At 45.8% G+C, this 18,489-nt stretch overlaps 1 protein-coding gene across 2 annotated transcripts in view; it reads right to left on the bottom strand.

The window, feature by feature from the left end:
- Positions 1 to 18,489, bottom strand: part of DNAJC10 (DnaJ heat shock protein family (Hsp40) member C10) — a 60,240-nt gene that overhangs the window by 27,465 nt on the left and 14,286 nt on the right. The window contains exons 3-7 of one of the 2 annotated variants that reach the window (XM_056533887.1): positions 17,533 to 17,695; positions 15,653 to 15,703; positions 6,458 to 6,540; positions 6,244 to 6,375; positions 5,926 to 6,019 (exon numbers count right to left, since the gene is read on the bottom strand). In XM_056533887.1, coding sequence (XP_056389862.1) covers positions 5,926 to 6,019; positions 6,244 to 6,375; positions 6,458 to 6,540; positions 15,653 to 15,703; positions 17,533 to 17,695 — 523 coding nt within the window. Of the gene's footprint in view, positions 1 to 5,925; positions 6,020 to 6,243; positions 6,376 to 6,457; positions 6,541 to 7,561; positions 12,950 to 15,652; positions 15,704 to 17,532; positions 17,696 to 18,489 lie in introns of those variants that run through there. The other variant, XM_056533888.1, reaches the window with a different exon arrangement.

Here is an 18,489-nt window from a genome sequence, read left to right as displayed (position 1 = left end):
TCTTCTAAGTGAGGGAATAGCTTTAAAAGTGCTCAGTGAGAGAGAAAAAGAGTACCTTCTGGGTGATAATCCTGTTATGCCCATCCTGTACACCTTACCTAAAACGCACAAGGGAGTGTTGCCACCCCCGATGCGTCCCATTGTATCCAGTCGAGGATCCTTGCTAGAGAGATTATCTCTCTGGCTGGATCAAATGCTTCAGCCACTTGTCCGCCGTGTGCCGGGGTACCTACAAGACTCTAGGGATGTATTGCACAATTTGAGAGATTTGCAGTGGCAGTCTGGATGGTGTTGGCTCACTTGCGATGTGGTATCGTTATACACTTGCATACCCTGGCCGGTGGCTATGAGAGCCTTAGAACACCATCTAGATTGTCATAGCAATTATACAAGCGATTTGTGTGAATTTATTAAACAAGTCACATGGTTTTTAATGTCACATAACTTCTTCAATTTTGACAACCAATTCTACATTCAGTGCAGTGGGGTGTCAATGGGGGCTAGACACTCCCCCTCATTGGCTAACCTCACCATGTCTTATTGGGAGGAGACCACCATCTTCTCAAGCCACAATCCCTTTGCAACCCATGTACAGTGGTATGGAAGATTCATAGATGACCTTCTTCTTATTTGGAGAGGAGATATGTCTTCCATACCACTGTACATGGAATACTTAAATGACAACCAGTTCAATTTGAGGTTCACACAACATGTTGATTTAGTCACAGTTAATTTTTTGGATTTACAGCTCACAGGCATACCAGGACAGACAATACAAAGCTCCACATATCGCAAACCCACATCAGGAAACACCATTTTACGGGCCAATAGTAACCATCCCACACAAACCATAAGAGCTATTCCCGTCGGAGAACTTACCAGGTTGAAACGCAATTGCACTTCACATTCCACATTCCAGGAAGAGGCAAAACAATTAAAGGACAGGCTCATGAAAAGAGGCTATAGCCACACACAATTTGATAGAGCCATGAAAATTGTCCAAAATAAAAATCGAGAAAATCTTGTGACAAATAAAAAGAAAACATTGTGCAATAATACAACACAAAAACCGGTACTTGCTATCACACACAATCCATATTTCAAAAACATTCGTGGTTTAATTTACAAAAACCTGCACCTTTTAAAGGAAGATGAGATCTTGGCAGGTCTTTTGGCACAAGGAGTGGCTGTAGTGCCAAAAAAAGCTAGCAATTTAAAGGATAGTCTATCCCCGAGTCTAGTCATCTCAGAAACGCAGTGTGTGAACACATGGTTAAGTAACAGAGGTTTCTTCAAATGTGGAGCAAATCGGTGCAAACTATGCAATGTTGCCAGGGTTTGCAAAGATTTTGCTGACAGTACAGACAACCACAGATATGATATCAAACAGTACATAAATTGCAATACGACAAATGTCGTGTATGCAATTGAATGCACTGCCTGCAATTTAAAATATGTAGGATGCACTTCACGTCCCTTAAAAATTAGGATCCGCGAGCACCTATATGACGCGGTTAAAATGGAAAGTAACAGAAATAAATCGGGTGCATCCACACATTTTGCACAGACACATAATGGAAATACAAATAATTTCATAGCATATGGCATTGAGAAGGTGAAAAAACCCATAAGAGGTGGTGACATACAAAGAAAATTGTTCAACCGTGAAGCCTTCTGGCAGTACACCCTGCGCACCAGAATACCGCACGGTCTGAATATACGGAAGGAATTAATGTTGCATTATTAAAAAACTTTTCAGCAAGTGAACTTTCGTGAATGAAATCACAGGGTTTTTTCAGAACCAGCACACACAGTGCGATTGCTGTCAACTCTGCTGCGGTGTAGAACACATACAACCCTAATTGGTTGATTCAGAAAACACACCAAGCAGAATTTGACAACACAGCTTTTCCTCTGTCTCTTCAAAAAAAAATTTTTTTTCATGCAATAGTAAGTTTTAATAGTTACCTGTTTTTGTAAGAAGTTTTAAAGTACACGAATGGTGTTTTATACAAGTCTTCTTGAAGCTGGTGCTCCTCCCTCTTGAACTTGGTATTTAGGAGGTGAGGAACACACAGGTGGTGTGGTGATCAAGAACGCGCATGCGTTCGAAACGCGTCCATAGGAGTTGTTTGCTGACCAGGTGAAGGTGGATGGTGTGTGCTCTGTACTTTTAAAGAAAAGTGAAATAAAGGATCTACATTTTAACCCCTTAAGGACTCAGCCCATTTTGGCCTTAAGGACTCAGACAATTTAATTTTTACGTTTTCATTTTTTCCTCCTCGCCTTCTAAAAATCATAACTCTTTTATATTTTCATCCACAGACTAGTATGAGGGCTTGTTTTTTGCGCGACCAGTTGTCCTTTGTAATGACATCACTCATTATATCATAAAATGTATGGCGCAACCAAAAAACACTATTTTTGTGGGGAAATTAAAACGAAAAACGCAATTTTGCTAATTTTGGAAGGTTTTGTTTTCACGCCGTACAATTTCTGGTAAAAATGACATGTGTTCTTTATTCTGAGGGTCAATACGATTAAAATGATACCCATTATTATATACTTTTATATTATTGTTGCGCTTAAAAAAAATCACAAACTTTTTAACCAAATTAGTACGTTTATAATCCCTTTATTTTGATGACCTATAACCTTTTTATTTTTCCGTATAAGCGGCGGTATGGGGGCTCATTTTTTGCGCCATGATCTGTACTTTTTTTTGATACCACATTTGTATATAAAAAACTTTTAATACATTTTTTATAATTTTTTTTTTTATAAAATGTATTAAAAAAGTAGGAATTTTGGACTTTTTTAATTTTTTTTCGTTCACGCCGTTCACCGTACGGGATCATTAACATTTTATTTTAATAGTTCGGACATTTACGCACGCGGCGATACCAAATATGTCTATAAAAAATGTTTTTTTACGCTTTTTGGGGGTAAAATAGGAAAAAACGGACGTTTTACTTTTTTATTGGGGGAGGGGATTTTTCACTTTTTTTTTACTTTTACTTTTACATTTTTTTACATTTTTTTTTACACTTGAATAGTCCCCATAGGGGACTATTCATAGCAATACCATGATTGCTAATACTGATCTGTTCTATGTATAGGACATAGAACAGATCAGTATTATCGGTCATCTCCTGCTCTGGTCTGCTCGATCACAGACCAAAGCAGCAGACGCCGGGAGCCGCACGGAGGAAGGAGAGGGGACCTCCATGCGGCGTTATGAATGATCGGATCCCCGCAGCAGCGCTGCGGGCGATCCGATCGTTCATTTTAATCGCGAACTCCCGCAGATGCCGGGATCTGTATTGATCCCGGCACCTGAGGGGTTAATGGCGGACGCCCGCGAGATCGCGGGCGTCGGCCATTGCCGGCGGGTCCCTGGCTGCGATCAGCAGCCGGGATCAGCCGCGCATGACACGGGCATCGCTCCGATGCCCGCGGTTATGCATAGGACGTAAATGTACGTCCTGGTGCGTTAAGTACCACCTCACCAGGACGTACATTTACGTCCTGCGTCCTTAAGGGGTTAAGGGACTGCTGGACTACTTTTCTTCATTTACTTACAAGTTTCAAGCCTGGCCGGGCTCGGGTCCTTGCAGACCGTGGAGGAGGTGAGCTGACAGAACTTTATTTCTTATTCGTTAAGTAATGATAACCTTAACCTGAGAAACTCCCATATTCCTTGATAATCTCCATCACTCCGGTCAGATCCGAGAGTTTTTTCAAAAAAAGCAGGATATCGTCTGCATATAAGGATGGCGGATGGTCCTGGGACCAGCGATCATGTCCCGGGACCAGCGATCATGTCGGGACCCGCGGCGGTATCCGGACAGACAGCGGCGGACACAGCAGTGAAGATCAGTGGTAAGTGATCTTCACTGCTGCGTTCCAGGAGTTGCCAAACTACAACTCCCAGCAAGCCCACACAGCCAAAGTCTTTCTGGCCATGCTGGGAGTTGTAGTTTTGCAACATCTGGTGGCCGACAGTTTGGAGACCACTGTGCAGTGGTGTCCAAACTGTGCTCTTACAGATGTTGCAAAACTACAACTCCCAGCATGCCCAGACAGTCCAGGCATGCTGGGAGTTGTAACATGTGGCCCTGTAACATGTGGCCCTTCAGATGTTGCAGAACTACAACTCCAAACATGCCTGGACAGTCTGGGCATGCTTGGAGTTGAAGTTTTGCAACATCTGGAGGGCTACAGCTTGGACACCACTGCACAGTGGTCACCAAACTGTGACCCTCCAGATATTGCAAAACTAACTCCCAACATGTCTTTCGGCGGTCTGGGCATGCAGGGAATTGTAGTTTTTCAACAGCTGGAGGCACCCTTTTTGGGAAACATTGAGTTAAGTAACAAACTCAGTGTTTTGCAACCAGTGTGCCTCACGCTGTTGCATAACTACAACCCCAAGCATGAACGGACAGCCAAAGGGCATGTTGGGAGTGTTAGTAGTATGCCTCCAGCTGTTGCATAACTACAAGTCCCAGCATGCCCTCAGTTGTCACTGCATGCTGAGAGTTGTAGTTTTTGCAACGGCTGAAGGCACACTGGTTGTGAAGTTTGTTACCTAACACAGTGTTTCGCAACCAGTGTGCCTCCAGCTGTTGCAACAACAACTCCCAGCATGCACTGATAGACCGTACATACAGGGAGTTGTAGTTTTGCAACAGCTGGAGGCACACTGGTTGCGAAACACTGAGTAAAGTAACAAACTGTGTTTTGCAACCAGTGTGCTTCCAGCTGTTGCATAACTTCAAACCCCAGCATGCACGGACAGCCAAAGGGCAAGCTGGTAGTGGTAGTTTTGCAACAGGTGGAGGTTTGCGCTGCTCCCCCCATGTGAATGTACAGGGTACATTCACACAGCGGGGTCTACAGCGAGCTTCTTGATACAAGTTTGAGATGCAGCAAGTTTTCCGCCGCAGCTCAAACTCCCAGCGGGAAGTTCGCTGTAGACCCCGGCCGTGTGAGTGTACCCTAAAAACACCACACTATACTACATTACACAAAATAAAAAGTAAAACGCTAAATACACATACCCCTACACAGCCCCCCCCCCCCAAATAAAAAATTTCTCGTATGACACTGTTTTCAAAACGGAGCCTCCAGCTGTTGCAAGACAACTCCCAGTATTGCCGGACAGCGATTGACTTTCCAGGCATGCTGGAAGTTTTGCCACAGCTGGAGGCAACCCTGTTTGGGAAACACTGCCATAGGGTATTTTTGGTATCGGAGGCAAGTGCCATTCTTGCATCCGGTTCCGACCTTATGCAAATCCCTTATTTAGACCTCAAATGCGCATGGCGCTCTCTCACTTCAGAGCCCTGTCGTATTTCAAGACAAAAGTTTAGGGCCACATATGGGGTATTTTCGTACTCAGGAGAAATTGCCTAACAAATTTTGGGGGGCTTTTTCTCCTATTACCCCTTGTAAAACCAGCATTTTAGTGGGAAAAAAAATCATTTACACATCCGACTTTAACGAAAAGTCGTCAAAAACTTGTGGGGTGTTGGGCTCACTGTACCCCTTGTTGCCTTCCTTGAGGGGTGTAGTTTCCATAATAGTATGCCACGTGGATTTTTTTTCTGTTCTGGCACCATAGGGGCTTCCTTAGTGTGACATGCCCCCCCAAAAACCATTTCAGAAAAATTCACTCTCCAAAATCCCATTGTCGCTCCTTCCCTTCTGAGCCCTCTACTGCGTTGATCAAACACTTTACATACACATGAGGTATTTCCTTACTCGAGAGAAATTGGGTTACAAATTTTGAGGGGGGGGGGGGGGGGATGAAAAAAAAAAAAAAAGGGTTAAAAAAATTTTTTTGTATAAAATATTGTATTATTCTTTTTTTTGTAATATGTGGTGGTAAAAAAAAAATATCAAAAAAAAAAATTACCTTACCTGCCCATAACTCTGTTACACCACTTGAAACATACTTCATTGCAAAATTTACCAAGTTCTCTCTTGAACGGTCCCCAAAGTACTTGGCTGGATTCTGTAAATGACATTAAAATACAAAAATACTAAAAACTTATCTAAATATTTGAAAGAGGAACTAGGCATTTAGGGTGAAGCTTACTAAAAAAAATAAAAAAAAAAAACAACAAAAACCTCTAGTATATTAGTACATTAACTTGTGCACAGAAGTCAGAAGTTAAAGTTCACAGTGTTAGAAAATCTACAGGACAGTTCTTTATTGACAACATAAGTCTTACTCACCATTCCAGCTTTAAAGATATAAAGACTTGGATAACTATTGATTCCACGGCTCCTGCAGAGCATTCGCTCATCTCTGCAATTGACTGCCCCAATTCGTATAAGTCCATCCATTTCTTTAGCAAACTCTCTCCACTGCAAAATAAAGTCATAAACTTACTACTGACTTTCAAAAAGTCAAATATGAGAAAAAAAAATAAAAAAGACGTTAACTTACCGTTGGTGCAAGATCATGACAGTGAGAACAACCAGGAGAATAGAAATTAACAAACCACACTTCTCCAGAGCTTACTGCTCCCTCTGCAGAATACATAAAGAAAAGAAAATTGATGATATAAAAGTCCAATGTCCAACAATACTGTGTTTTGTTTTATTTTAGTTCTGTATCTAAACATGGAAAGGAAATGTTGGGAGAGCATCATGAAAGAGCCAACATCGAAAAAAAATGTAAGACTTTGTACATCATTCCTCTTACCAGTGGTAACAGTCTTGGGAACTATTTGATGGGGTTTACCAGTATCGATCACCGAAAAACACTAATACTTAACTTTTAATAGAATATGCTAAAATAGGGAATAATCCCCCAAAACCATCAAACAAACCAAGAAAAAAAAATTGGTCAAAAATTAGAGAGATACAAGTTAGGGCTCAATGAGAGTCCACATGATCTCACAGATATATCCAAGAAAAAGATACCAATGGCCCTATAGGCAACCACAACGGTCAACTGAATAACTCAATAACTAATATATAAATTAAAAATGACCTCAAGATAAGGGGTAGGGTGTAGGTGGGGAAAGAAATGGGGAATGGCCTAGGAAGAGTAATAGGCCAGTTATGTTGGTTGGCCATTACCTGCCACTTTCCCTATTGGTACCCTATTCTACACCTAGGCGGAGATGATGCCCTAATAAGGGCAGCCCCGCTCCGGAACCTCATCTAGACTTGTTCCTATATATCCTAGGATATGAGAATAAGAGGAGAAAAACTGACATCTCACAAAGTGAGACCGCACTGCGATCCAGAAAGAGGCCGCCAGTACGAGTCATGTGATGAGCACATCCAAAACGAGGCCGGCTGTCGGCCACGTGACATGCACATCTCTATAGACGCACCGCTATGGTTACGGCCCAAAGTGAGGCCGCACTGAGATTTAGAACGAGGCCACACTGCGATCATGAGACTCGTGTGTCACATGACCACACCCGGAAGCGGACCAGAAAAACATCGTTTCCGGGCACCGCATGTGAATCAGCGTCTGATGTCATTTCCAGACAGCCACAGGTAGGATTGACAAAAAGGAGATTTTTTTAACACTTACCGTAAAATCTCTTTCTCGAAGGATCCATTGGGGGACACAGACCGTGGGTGTATGCTGCTGTCTCTGGGAGATGTGACACTATGGCAACAAAAACAGTTGGCTCCTCCCAGCAGGATATACCCGCCTTCAGGCTCTGAGCTAATCAGTTTAAATTCCAGAGCAATAGGAGACTAACTAAGGTCAAGAAAAACCCAAAACTGCCCGAGAACCAGAAGAAAAAAAAATAACTGAACACACCCTCGGACAGAGAACCAAGGAAAATCCCAAAAGGGTGGGAGCTGTGTCCCCCAATGGATCCTTCGAGAAAGAGATCTTACGGTAAGTGTTAAAAAATCTCCTTTTCTCCATCGGCTCCATTGGGGGACACAGACCGTGAGACGTACCAAAGCCGTCCCTTGGGTGGGCAGATAAGCAGTCAGGTAGACGGCCGTTCCACTGCCGCCTGCAACACTTTACGGCCCAGACTAGCATTAACCGATGCGAAGGTATGAACTTGGTAGAACCTCGAGAAAATGTGCAAAGACGACCAGGTAGCCGCCTTGCAAATCTGCGAGGCCAAGGCTCTATTCTGGAGAGCCCAGGATGCCCCAAAAGAACGGGTAGAATGAGCCACAACCCTGAAAGGAGGACTCTTCCCCTTACAGCGATAGGCCTCCAAAATGGCAGACCGAATCCACCGAGAAATGGTGGCCTTGGATGCAGGTTGTCCCTTGCGACGACCTTTCGTAAGGACGAAAAAGGAATCACACTGACAAAACGAAGAAGTGATTGAGAGATAAGACCGAACAGCCCGAACTACATCCAGCTTGTGTAGTAAGCGCTCCTTAGGATGAGAAGGAGCAGGACAAAAAGACGGGAGGACAATGTCCTCATTGAGATGAAAGGCCAAAACCACCTTAGGCAAAAAGGAGGGATCTGGACGGAAAACAACCTTGTCTTGGTGGATCACCAGAAATGGAGAACGTCAGGAGAGAGCTGCCAATTCAGACATCCTCCGGATGGAGGTGATAGCAACAAGAAACGCCACTTTCCAAGAAAGGAGGCGGAGAGACACCTCTCTAAGGGGCTCAAAGGGTGCACCCTGGAGGGCACTCAGAACCAAATTCAAGTCCCAAGGGGGAGAGGGTGACCGATAAGGAGGAACAGCATGCGTCACTCCTTGGAGGAAAGTCCGGACATGAGAATTAGAAGCCAAGGGCCGCTGGAAAAGAACAGTAAGGGCCGAAACCTGACCTTTAAGGGAACTGAGAGACAACCCTAGTTCCAACCCCGACTGCAAAAAGGAGAGAAGACAGGGAACAGAGAAGGTCACCGGGGAGAAGTCCTGTGCTTCACACTAATGAAAATAAGACAGCCAAGTACGGTGGTAAATTCTAGCAGAGGAGGGCTTACGAGCCTTGAGCATGGTGTGAATGACTTGGGAAGAGAACCCGCGGGCCCTCAAAACCGCGGTCTCAACCGCCACGCCGTCAAATGCAGAGACTGTAAATTGGGGTGGCAAAGAGGACCCTGAGAGAGCAGGTCCGGACGGAGCGGAAGGCGCAGTGGAGTGTCGTCCAGGAGCCTGACTACGTCAGCGTACCACGACCTTTGAAGCCAATCTGGAGCTACCAGAATGGCGGGGACGTCCTCTGCCTTGAGCTTCCTCAGCACCCTGGGAAGGAGCAGAAGAGGAGGGAACAGATAGGGTAGGGCAAACCCCGCCCAAGGAATCACTAGAGCGTCCACGGCCAGAGCCTGAGGGTCCCGGGACTTGGACACAAAAGGAAGGGTCTTCCGACTGTGCCGGGACGCAAAGAGGTCCACGTCCGGAATGCCCCAGAGTTGTGCGAAGACCTCGATGTAGAGACCACTCGCCGGGGTCCGCTTCCCAGAAGTCCGCTTCCCAGTTGAGCACCCCCGGAATGTGAATCACCGAAATGGCCGGAACCTTGCTCTCCGCCCAGGTGAGAATCTTGGTCACCTCGGCCATGGCTGCCGAGCTGCGAGTGCCGCCCTGTCGATTTATGTACGCCACGGCCGTGGCGCTGTCCGACTGAACGCGGACAGGACGGGACTGAAGACGGGACTCCCAATGAAGAAGACAAAGAAGAATCGCCCGTAATTCTAATATGTTTATCAGAAGAAGGGTCTCCTGGGGAGAGCAGAATACCTGAACCGTCCAATCCCTGAACACGCCGCCCCAGCCCGACAGGCTGGCATCCGTTGTAACAACCTGCCAGTGAAGGAAGAAACGACTGCCCTTGGAGAAGAAGGGGGGAGCGGAGCCACCAGAGCAGACACTGATTGACCCTGCGAGGGAGAACAATCTGACGATCGAGGGACAGAGGAGACCTGTTCCATCGGGAAAGAATCGCCAGTTGAAGGGGGCGGTAATGAAACTGGGCAAAGGGTACGGCCTCCATAGTTGCCACCATCTGACCCAGGACTTCCATACAAGTGCGGATGGAGACTGATACCCGGGACCGATGGGAGCGGACCCCCGACCGGAGCGACAGACGTTTGTCCGGCGGAAGTCAAATCCGGGAAGATGCCGTGTCGAATTGAAGTCCCAGGAAAGTTAGAGACTGGGTAGGGCAGAGGACTGACTTGTCCCGGTTGACCATCCACCCGAAGCGAGTCAGAGTGTGGAGAGTGACATCCAGATTCTCCAGAGTCTGGGCTCTGGTTGGAGCCTTGATGAGAAGGTCGTCCAGATAGGGCATCACCGAGATTCCCCTAGACCGTAACAGGCCCATCACTGGCGCAAGGATCTTTGTAAAGACCCGAGGAGCCGTGGCTAGACCGAAGGGGAGAGCTACAAATTGAAAGTGCCCTTCCGGAACCGCGAAGCGGAGGTACCGATGATGGCCTGGGAATATTGGCACATGGAGGTAGGCATCCTTGATGTTCATTGATGAAAGGAACTCCCCTTGTTCCAGGGACGCCACCACCGAACGGAGAGATTCCATTCGGAAGTGGCGGATGAGAAGGTGATGGTTGAGACGCTTGAGGTCCAAAGTTGGACACACAGAACCGTCCTTCTTGGGAACCACAAAAAGATTTGAATAGAAACCCCGAAACCGTTCCCCTGGAGGAAAGGGAACAATAACCCCCTGAAGAAGTAGAGACTGGAGAGCCGCTCGAAATTGCTTCGCCAGAGGAGGAGACCGGGGGCGAAAAAAGCGATCCCTCGGAAGGGAGGCGAATTTGATCCGGTAACCATTGGACACCACATCCCTGGCCCAAGAGTCCTGAGTGTGAGGGGTCTAAATGTCTCGAACAAACAAGAGATGACCTCCCACCCGAGAAGAAGTGGGGGCCTCACTTCATGCAGAAGTGGACTTGCGGTTGCCTGATTTGGGCGCAAAGCGGCCGGACCGGTGGGAGTCTGACTTCCAAGATGGGCGTGGCCGGAACGAGGGAGCCTTCCTGTCCCACGAGGGCACCTGCCCGGACCCTTTACCGAAAGGAAAAGGGCTTCCTTTGGGAAGTAGGGTGAGCCTTATTTTGAGGTAACAAGGAACTCTTACCTCGCGTTGCCTCAGAGATAATTTCATCAAGGCATTTGCCAAAAAGACCGCCCGTAAAGGGAAGCTCAGTGAAAGACCTTTTGGAAGCGGCATCCGCATTCCAAGCTTTAAGCCACATAGAGCGGCGGAGAGCCGCTAGGTGAACCACAGCAAAAGCATAACAACGGGCTGCCTGCATGGAAGCTGTGCACAGGAAGTCCCCAGCTTTAGAGCACTGGAGAGCCAGAGCAGATAGATCCTCCGGGGGGGATCCCGCTAAGATATCCTAATGGAGCTTTTGGCACCACTCCGCCAGGCCCTTGGACACCCATGTCGAGGCGAAGATGGGAAGAAGAGAAGAGCCAGCTGCTTCAGTGGCAAACTTCGCTAAGGATTCTACCTTCTTATCCATGGGATCCTTGAAGGCAGCGGCAGAGGCAGTGTAGTCGCCTTAGAGATCCGGGAAATTGGTGGATCGACTGAGGGAGGGGAAACCACCTTAGTGACAAGGTCCTTGTCAAATGGCTAATGTTCTTTAAGTGTCTTGATTCCCGGAAACCTCTTGTCTGAATGTTTGCATGCGGTTTCCAAAATATCGTCAAAGTCAGCGTGAGAGCTGAACCTTTGAAAGGATACTCCTGGATTGACATCCGAAGATCCTGGGTCCTCTAAGTGAAAGGTGTCTCTTAGGGCTGTCACCAAAGAGTTCACCGTTGCAATTGAGTCCGAGCGGTCTTCTGAGTCAGATGCCGGCTCGGAAGCCTCGTCCACCAGGGGAATGAGAATGAGTAGAGGCAGTCCTGGAGGGGGGCGACCCTGACCGAGTATGCGGCTCTGGCGTGGCAGAGCGGAGACTCCGAGAACGTCCTCTAGAGGAACGACGGTTGTGCCCAGATGACCGGGGGGCGGGACCCACGAGGGAAACGCTCACGTCTATCTGACAACTCAATGGAAGAGTCAGACTAGGCACCCCTAGGACGTTTGTGAGAGCGTGAAGTATGTGGAGACGAGGAACGGGCCCTTCCAGAGGTCCTGCGCAGGGAAGACCCCTACAAGGCGGACACCACTTCCCGGGAGGCCTCAGCCACCGAACGAGAGACTTTGGTCAAGTCAGCCATATACTGGGACAGGGAAGAGACCCAGGCTGGTGGAGCGGCTGAACCCACCGGGACCGAAGGGACATCAGGGGGTACCAGGGGGTCTGGGGGAGCAGTGAAGCAGGCAGGGCAAGTGGGCTCAGCAGAGCCAGACATCTTGGTATTACAGTGCTTACAGAGATAGTAAGTCACGGAAGTAACAGGTTTCTGTTTAGAGGAAGGAACAGCTCTGGATACGCACATAATGTAGAAAGAAAAAAGGAGATAGGAACTTTCTCACCCTAGTCTGTGTCCCCTGTCAGCTGCAGTGAGGAGAACTCGCTCTGAGCAGCTAGAAAGAGAGTGAGCAGGCCAGCCAATAGGAAGAGAGGGGCGTGCCTGAAGCAAGGCACTCACTAACTGACCCCATCTAACTGAAAATCGCGCTCACGGCGCTGATTGGAGGCTGCTTCGCACCTCAGAGCTCCTAGCCCTGTGGGCGGAGCTATAGATGGCCTTAAAGAACTGTCATGGCGCCCGCTCCTTGTCCCGAGCGCACCTGACGGCCGTTTATGCGCCCGGGGGAAGAGAGCGGGTGGACAAAGCGCCAGCAGAGACTGCCGGTCAAAGAGAAAGTAAGCCGGCGCTGAAGCGCCCGGCTCACGGCAGCGCCGCGGCTATCAGCCGCATATAAGGCGCTGCCCAGAAAACTAAAGTAAACCGGCGCTGAGAGCGTCCGGCCCGATACAGCACCGCGGCTGACATCCGCATATAAGCCATGACATGGTATAACAAGCACACACATATAAGTGAAGTGCACCAAGCACACACACACACACACACACACACACACACACACACATAAGTAGTGCCCCATAGCCCTTGCATAGGCTAGCACATTAAGCGTAGGTGGGCCAAAACAGGGGGTCTCCAGAGGTTGCGAGTTCGTACCTATGGAGAAAAAAGGGGGAAAAGTACTTACCTTAGTCAGAAGAACTTACCTAAAGGAGTCTTCAGTGAAGTCTTCAGTCAGCTTTAGTTACCCGCATCACGCCTGGCTGCTATGCGCGAGCGAGGCGAGCAGGTAAATAGGGGGACCCGGACCCATGAGGTACCACCCAAGCTCTGACCGTTGGCGAGGGGGGGGGGGTTTAACAGCGCATATACGCAATGTCTGTGCCCCCTCACTCGCAATGGGGAAACTGGGAACCGCAGTCCCCGAGTCTCCACCTGAAAACAGAAAAGAAAAGGAATAAAAAACTAACACGTCCCTAACTAGCAAAACAAAAAAACAAGACCACGTCCACCTCCTTCAGACACCAAGCTTAAACTGATTAGCTCAGAGCCTGAAGGCGGGTATATCCTGCTGGGAGGAGCCAACTGTTTTTGTTGCCATAGTGTCACATCTCCTAGAGACAGCAGCATACACCCACGGTCTGTGTCCCCCAATGGAGTCGATAGAGAAAGGTATTTTTCCAATCTGGGTGTTTGTTTATATTGATACAGATCCGGCATTGGCCTGGTTGATTAAGAGGGAGGTTACCATTTTGGCATAAAAAACGGGCTTTGTTCAGTCAGTGTCATGACTCCCAGCAATTACCACCTATATTGCTTCCAGCATCGGCCATCATTTCCATATATGATCTTGTGATCTTGTATGTAGCCCCCTATCGCCCCCTGATGAGCGGGGGCTTGAAACGCGTTGGGACATCCCTATATGGCATTCACATTGATAAGCATAGAATTTTTCTGCATTTATAAATCTGTATCTCTGTATACCCTCATGCTATACTGCTGACCATGTCCTGTTAATATATCTGAATAATTGTGGTGTTAACCTGTGCTTTGACATCAGCATGCATGTCTGCTATCTGGCTATACATATAGTGGCTGTTTTTTGTGACATTGGCCTCCTTTGATGGTGGGGCACGCTGTTTAAGAATTTATCTTGAGCATACTATCTAAATATATTGCATATGGCACACCATTGTATAGCAATATAACATTTATTATTAAGAGGGATGAATAAGTAATCTAATATACATCTGTACTTGATTATAAAGAAATCAATCTAGCACTGTGAGATGGAGATAACAGTTTATTAAACCCAGACCAGTCTATTTTTTGGTTCACTCATATGTTTGAGTGAAGTCTCACTATACTTGGAGCCATATAAATAATATCTAGCTAAGGGCATCCATCCCTATAGCTATTTAGGGCTCCCCAGTGAGACAGTCAGTTTTTCTTATTCTTATATCATAGGGTATATAGGAGCAAGTCTAGATGAGGTTCCGGAGCGGGGCCGCCCTTATCAGGGCGTCAACTCCGCCTAGGTGTAGAATAGGGTACCAATAGGGAAAGTGGCAGGTGGTGGCCAACCAACATAACTGGCCTATTACACTTCCCCGTTTCTTTCCCCACCTACACCCTACCCTGTATCTTGAGGTCATTTGTAATTCATATATTCTGAGTTATTCAGTTGACCGTTGTGGTTGCCTATAGGGCCATTGGTATCTTTTTCTTGGATAAATCTATGAGATCATGTGGACTCTCATTGACCCCTAATTTGTATCTCTCTAATTTTTGACCAATTTTTTTGTTCTTGGTTCGTTTGATGGTTTTGGGGGATTATTCCCTATTTTAGCATATTCTATTAAAAGTTAAGTATTAGTGTTTTTCGGTGATCCCTACTTTTGTACACTAATAGCAATTCAAAATTCGGTGATACCCTCCCGGTTTACCAGTATCTGGTTTAGAAGAATGCCCGTTTTACAGTATATACAAAAAAAAAAAAAAAATGAAATAAATAAAAAATATTAATTAAATTAAATAAACCTCCACTTTAAAAGGGGTACTCTGCTGCTCAGCGTTTGGAACAACTATTAGGAACGCTGGAGCCAGGAGCTCGTGACGTCATAGCCCCCGCCCCCTCATGACGTCAAGCCCAGCCCCTCAATGCAAGTCTATGGGAGGGGGCGTGACAGCCGTCACACCCCCTCCCATAGACTTGCATTGAGGGGGCTGGGTGTGACGTCATGAGGAGGTGGGGCTATGACGTCACGAACTTCCAGGGCGCCGGCTCCAGCGTTCGGTACAGTTTGTTCCAAATGCTGAGCAGTGGAGTACCCCTTTAAGGAAAGGAGCTCCGTATTACGGGACAGCATTACAGAAAAGCTCAGTATTTTAGTTTATTTAATCTCCCAGATGCCAAAGTGCCCCACTGCAAAGATTAGATGAGCTTGATGTACACATGAGCATTCACCAGGTATAACCCGGCTGATGTGAATTCTGGATCCAGTTTTTCTGCTTAACGCAAGAAAAAAACAGTACACCTGCCTAGACAGTTTCTGGAAGAAAAATATGTATGACCAGTGTAAAAAAGTCCCAGTGAACTCTCAATATAACCCTGAAAAGATTCTATGAGAGAACGCCTGGGAGTGCAAAGACAATGTTTACTTTCTTTACAATACTAAAAGGTATACTCCACATATTAAAAAGTAGGGGGAAATATACTATATACTTACCGAATTCCGTTTTATCCAAAGTAAAAATTTCAGGGTCATCATCATAAATACCTGAAATGAAGAGTGAAATAAGACATGTAAGTTATAAGAGGAGTTCTTTATTTCTCCCTTCATCAGTGGTGGAATGGTTCTGACAGGACATTAGAGAGGTGCTTTGTGTACGCCTGCTAAAACCAATCTGTATGGTCTCCCATACTAATCTCTCAGAGAAGAATGGAAATAGGAAAGATGCTGAAGGTCAGGGATATATAATTTTCTATGATTTGGGTCACTCGTTAATTGTGGTAACTTTGCAGCAATGGGTCAGGGATGGGTCCTCAATGTACCCTATGGAAAAACAAGGTCACAGGCAAATGTCCTGAAGTTAAACCGGTATTTTCTTCTGGGACATTCATGGCATGTCTATGGGATATGGCATGAATGTCTAGTAGGTACAGGTTTCAGAGGTAAGACATTTTTTGTGTTTTGCACAATATTATAGGGGTCCTTGTACAAAACAGGCATGACACCTGGCTTCAGGGCACTAGACGCTCATTGACACTCACCGTAAAAAGCATAATGCACAATATACTTAATACAGTAAATAAAAAGGTACGCTGTTGCCAAAACATTGGCATAGGCTATGTCCGATATACGCTATCTGTGTATATACGTTGGGAGCATTTCCAATGGGTCTCTTAAATGCACATAGTAACAGAAGTGTGAACATAGTCTATAAGTTCAATGGCAAAACAATGGCAAGAGTAAAACAAAAAATGTAATTCTTGCTAGTAAACCAACTTCTAATGTGCTAATACGTAGCCAATAAGGTTACGGTTGGGTTCATAGTACTTATCCACATACTATTTTGGTGCAAATCTTTCTATAGCGCTACGCTACGCCACACCAGTGTTAGGGTAGGGACCCACTGACTTGGTGGCCTCAACGTGGCGAGTGGGCTTGTACTTTCTGATCAAAATGTATACTAACAACCTGTTAGTTTTTTTTAATTATGCTGAGAAGCAAGTAGATCAAAATACAAATGGCGGATGTGCGGCTATGTTTCTATATTTGTGTTGTACATTTTGTAGTCTCTCCCTTCTTCCATGGCCAGCACTCCGCTCCACCCATTCGGCCCAAGCGTTTTTAATTAGTAGGAGCCTGCAGAAGGGTTTCCTCCTAACATTCTCCCAGCCCTCTGGTAGGATGCACATGGTAGATGTTCACACTTGTGTGGTGCTCTGTGGCGGCCATTGTTTCTTTGATGATTTGTATGTGGGGTGGTGCAGCCCAGAGCCAGGGGCGTGGTCGGTCATGAGTGGGGCTGCCTTGCCACTGGGTCATTCCCCCTGTGGGCATGGTGTCTCGCAGGCAGTGGTCACTGCCCGGCGCTATGCCAGTGTTACGTTAGGGACCCACGCTGACTAGGTGGCCTTGACGTGGCGAGTGGGAGACTTTTTGATCAAAATGTATACTAACAACCTGTTAGTTTTTTATATTATGCTGAGAAGCAAGTAGGTCAAAATGCAAATGGTGGATGTGCGGCTGTGTTTCTCTATTGGTGTTGTACTTTCTATAGTTTTTGTTCCATTGCTGGATTTCATTTCGCTTTGAGTTATTTTCCCCACAATAACTGTTCACAGGTTTCAGCGAGATTCATAGTTAATATTAAATTTGACTGTATTTCCACTCTAATGAACACGGAGGGTAAACAACAGAAGGCTTACTGAAGCGTAACAAGACAAGCTGAAGTAAGCCGCGGTGACGTCTTCATCTACATCCTGCTGTGTACAGGAGCATGACCACCCAAAAGAAGGTGAGTACTTGTTCTAATCTGGTACTGGTTACTAAAGAAATCATTTAGGGAAAAAGTCAATTAGGAAATAAGTGTAAAAACCTACCAAAGTCATATCGATAGAAGCTCCAGCTCTCATAATGGCCTCCTTGGCTTTCATCTAGCCCCTTTTCCCCATATTTATCATACTTCTTTCGAAGATCTTCATCTTTTAAAACCTCATAAGCTCTGTTTATTTTCAAGAATTTGTCATGTGCACTTGGATCATTCTGGAAAGATAAAAATCAATTTGATTTACAGTAAACAGATTATATGTAACTAAAAACTTAACAGCCATTCACCCCTGTAATACTGCAAACTGTACAGAGCCAGAGCTGTTGATAAATGTATTATATTAAGGTACAGTCTAGAGGAGCGGTGTATTTCTTATTTTTTTATTAAACAATTTGCTGTCCACTTGTTGCCATGTGACATAAGATAGTGATGTTGCATTGCTACATCTCAACTGGGTAAGGGTGGGCTCACACAACGATTTTGCTATACGGGTCCTGTATCAGGTTTTTGATTTAAAAAAAAAAAAATACGGATTCCTCAAAACCTGACTAAACTGTATCAAAACGTGTGTACAAATTTTTATCTGTATACGGTTGAAAACTGTATGCAGTTTGAAAAATTATGTCCGGTTGCATCCGTTTTTTAAGAAAAAAAAATGTATACGTTTTGAACTTTTCACTCCATTATGAATAAAGTTTCACTTGTTTGATTGAAATTCCAAGAAAAAAAAAAAATGGAAAGTCAAAAACCGTATGGTGAAAACTGGATGGAACCGTACGTGTGGTGTGGTGTGCTTTTAAGCAGAAGTACAAACACATATAGGGGAGATTTATCAAAACCTGTCCAGAGAAAAAAATTGCTGTGTTGCCAATAACAACCAATCAGATCGCTTCTTTTATTTCTCAGAGGCCTTTTCAAAAGTGAAAGAAGCGATTGGTTGCTATGGGCAACTGGACAGGATTTGCTCAATCTCCCCGATTGAGTGGGAAGTTAGTGAAGCATGGCAGTC

The sequence above is a fragment of the Hyla sarda genome, chromosome 8 (assembly GCF_029499605.1).
Source record: "Hyla sarda isolate aHylSar1 chromosome 8, aHylSar1.hap1, whole genome shotgun sequence".
NCBI lineage: Eukaryota > Metazoa > Chordata > Amphibia > Anura > Hylidae > Hyla > Hyla sarda.
This window is presented reverse-complemented; position numbering and strand designations above follow the sequence as displayed.